Source organism: Vicia villosa, linkage group LG7 (assembly GCF_029867415.1).
Source record: "Vicia villosa cultivar HV-30 ecotype Madison, WI linkage group LG7, Vvil1.0, whole genome shotgun sequence".
In the NCBI taxonomy this organism is placed as follows: domain Eukaryota; kingdom Viridiplantae; phylum Streptophyta; class Magnoliopsida; order Fabales; family Fabaceae; genus Vicia; species Vicia villosa.
The window spans coordinates 72190706-72194455 of NC_081186.1; the positions used below are offsets into that span (position 1 = coordinate 72190706).

Here is a 3750-nt window from a genome sequence, read left to right on the forward strand (position 1 = left end):
TTTCGGAGATGCATCTCCGAAATCAATATTTTATATTAAAAAAAACACGTTTTCGGAGATGCATTTCCGAAAACACATTTTTTAAGAAAAAAAGTACAGTTTCGGAAATGAACTTCCGAAACAAGGGGTATTGTGGTAAATTCACCAGAGGTGGGCAAGAAGGTTGGGAGGTGAGTGAAGAAATTTTCTATTCTTAAACATATTTTATTAAAAGTATATAAATAGAAACTTTTAGATTTGTGCAATAGTTTAAGACACTCTAATTTAAATCTAAAAGTTTATAGAAACATTCAATTTATATTGAGGAATGAATCATCTAAATTAGAAATTAAGTTCTTCATTATTAATCTACTTCTTATTTAGAATAAATTAAAAACTTTTTTAATTTGATTGTTTAATAACTAGAACTTTACCTTTTCCATCTCATTACAGGTAAGATGTCACAACTTCAAATTCATATTTTTGCAAAATATCATTGGACCTATCAACGGAGTTAGATTGACCAGATAAATTATATACTTTTTAATTAATTATATACTTATGGACTGTTTATAAACACAATTTAAATAATAAAGATACTCGCAGTTCAACTATATTTTAAAAACATATTTAGTTAAACCTATGTATACACAAAAGTTGTCCTTTTATGAGAAATATTTTTCTTTAATAATGTATATGTACCCTACAAAAATAGTTACATATATAACATCCATATATGATATATCATTGTAGTAGCATTATTTTGCAAAATACAAAAACCAAAAGGTAGAGAAAAATTCAGAGATAGAGAGAGAGAAACAAAATTGCAAAGATAAGATGAGATACATTTCATCCCTTAGAAGTCCAAAGAAAGAAGAACATGAAGTACCAGAAGCTATCACTCCAATTCTACCACCAAGGTTCAACAAATCTTACACCAATGAAGATTTCTATCTTTTCGACGAACTCGAAGAGTACTTGAACATTGAAGAAGAAGAAGAAAAGTTATCACCACAAAATACTTGTAATAGTAGTAATGAACAACTTCATTGGGATTTCATGGAATGGGATGAGTTTCCATTTGATGAAGGGAAAGATGATAACATAAGCAAATGCAATTTTGAGGTGAAGAGAGAAAATCACAATGGTGGATTTTGGGAAGTGGATGATGAAAATAGTGTTGCTTTGAAATTGAATTTGAATTTGAATTATCAAGATGTTTTGGATGCATGGTCTGACCGTGGCTCTCCTTGGGCTGATGATTGTTCTCTTTCATTGTCTTCCTCCAATAATTGCTCCTATGTAAGTTCGCATTACTCAATCTTCATTTTCATCTCTGCGCAAAATGCACAACTGCATAGACTAATTTTGCGAGTCAAAGAGAACAATTTTTATTTTTCATAGGTTTTAATATATAATTTTTATGAATATGCTAGGATTAGGATATGGTTTAAAAAATCTGTACTTACAGTCACATAAAGATTTTCACAATTTCGATTGGTATAGATGTAACGATATTTATTGTGATTGTCGCATGAATTAATCATAATTTATTATTTAGTTATCATTATCGGCACCTGTTAATACCGTTTTGTCGCGGTCGTTTTTGTACTTGCGGACTGTTTTTTAAAATACTACTATATTTTATTTTGAATATCAATAAAATTAGATATGAATTATGATACAAACATTATAATTATGTTTTTTGTTAGATGGGAGAAGTGCCAATATTGGAAGAAGAGAGAACAAGAAGAGAAGCAAGTGTTCTTAGGTACAAAGAGAAACGTCAAAACAGATTGTTCTCTAAGAAGATAAGATACCAAGTTCGGAAATTAAACGCTGATAAAAGACCAAGAATCAAGGTCACACTTTTTGAATATAATAATAACAATAATAATATATTTTTTAAATATTTTTTTCTAGAGTTTTTGCAACACTTTTGGTTATTTTGTTTTGTAATGAAAACAACTTTTTGTGATATTTTTGATGTAGGGTCGCTTTGTGAAGAGACACTGAGGTCACTCCAGAAAAATATCTCAAAAATATCTTCTAAAATATCTAAGGCCACTTCTCTACATGTATTTTTTTTTTATTAATTGTAATTCTAATATTGTTGTATTTATCCATTCATATTATCTTTCTCTTCCTAAAGAATTGGAAGAGAATGAATTCTACTAACGACATTTATGACTACTCCAAATTTATGAATTTAATTATTTCTGATTTTTAAATGAGCAAATTTCTAATTTTCATGATTGTGTCATAATTGTATGGATCCACTTGTTGTTGATATTTTTTCTGTCGAAAAGTGAGGTCTATAATTGGTGCGTAGTGAGGGATTTAGTCACAAAGTTCATTGAGTGGATGTAATATAGCTTACCTTTTTATTTTGTTTCACTAACAAAGTGTGGTTTGTGAATTTTTGTCTACAGGGAGGAGGATAAGAAAATTAACAAAGTGGCTTCATTGGTCTAGATTTAATTCAAAAATCAGATATAATCCAAAATAATTCAATACTACTTGAGTTAATTTCTTCTTTAACAAATCTCTCTCGAGTAGAAAGCATAAAATACAAGTAAATAAGGTTTTTTTTTTTTTTTACAAAGTGTAAACACTCTAAATTACATCAATATAATTATTAAGAGTAATATATTTATTAAGAGTAATATAATTATTAAGAGTAGGCTTGGATGAGTGAATATTTTGAAATAACATATTTTTGGGGTGTTATATTTAAAATCCGTAGATTTTAAAGATAGATCTGATTGATTGAGATTTGGAGATAACTTCATAGAATTTGAATTATGATTAAATAAATAGATTAATTATTAAAGTTAGAAGTAGAATTTATTTTAGTTGGGCTTTTGTTGTTTAGTTGGGCTTTTTAGTCATCGGTCTTTATTCTACTATCTATTATTAGTATTATATATGTACTCTCACTAAGAGATGGGAAAATATCAATCAAATGAAAAATGTAATTTCAATTTTCTTAGATAGTTTTATTGTTTTTCCTCTTTTGTTTTAGAACCCTAGTTCTATAGTCTTGGTAGAAAAAACCTTCCTATTAATTGGTGCTTTCATTTTCGATCTCACTTCCACTTAAATTCATGATAATATTATTGTTTGATGGGGAAGAATATGCCTATTGGTGGATTCTTTGTTTTGAGAAATTTTTTAAGGAGCATGAAACATGCGAGTCATTGAAGGTTTTGAAACCAGTGGGAGCATTTAGAGGCTCTGCTTTCAAATAGTGGATATGGTGGTCTCGTGTTCATCGCAGATATAGTTAGGAAACATTAACACAACACTATTATGGCGTTTCAAGCCCGAATGGAGACCTATTTTACCACTGGATGATGAAGAAGAGGAATCACCATATGAGCCAACGAAGTCCTTTTATTCAACAAATAATTCTGTTGAGGAGAACGAATAAGAAACTGTTCAAGAATCGTCATTCTTGAAAGAGCAAAGTTGTATCGTCGAGGAGAACCAAGAAGAATCGTCAGATCTATATGGAACACAAACCAAAGGTTCGAATATGTTCATAGTGGCTAATTGATTTTCAACCAAGGGGCCAATTTCATTTGCTCATACGATGGATGAAAGCCTAGAGATAAAGCCACCAACGGAAACAAATCATGTGACGAGTCCACCGCCACAAAAACCACCGGTGGTGAAAACCTAGACCAAATCTTGAAACTCGTTTGTGAAAACCTAGCTTCCAAAAACCAGACTCATGAACCATTAAACCCTCCTTCTAACATAATCAAA

General features: G+C 30.0%; 1 protein-coding gene across 1 annotated transcript; it reads left to right on the plus strand.

Moving 5' to 3' along the window:
• Positions 1-740: 740 nt before the first annotated feature.
• LOC131617422 (zinc finger protein CONSTANS-LIKE 6) lies at positions 741-2225 on the plus strand. Its single transcript, XM_058888710.1, has 3 exons — positions 741-1281; positions 1692-1841; positions 1972-2225. Exons 1-3 carry the CDS (start codon positions 817-819, stop codon positions 1993-1995), a joined length of 639 nt encoding a protein of 212 aa, XP_058744693.1. The 5' UTR covers positions 741-816; the 3' UTR covers positions 1996-2225.
• Positions 2226-3750: the final 1525 nt, after the last annotated feature.

What these genes read in the sequence shown, in the direction of transcription:
- LOC131617422 (XM_058888710.1), top strand. Translation starts at nt 817, where the DNA reads ATGAGATACATTTCATCCCTTAGAAGTCCAAAGAAAGAAGAACATGAA. An exon ending in CCTCCAATAATTGCTCCTAT is followed by an intron (nt 1,282 to 1,691) that starts GTAAGTTCGCAT and finishes GTTTTTTGTTAG; the next exon opens with ATGGGAGAAGTGCCAATATT. An exon ending in ATAAAAGACCAAGAATCAAG is followed by an intron (nt 1,842 to 1,971) that starts GTCACACTTTTT and finishes TTTTTGATGTAG; the next exon opens with GGTCGCTTTGTGAAGAGACA.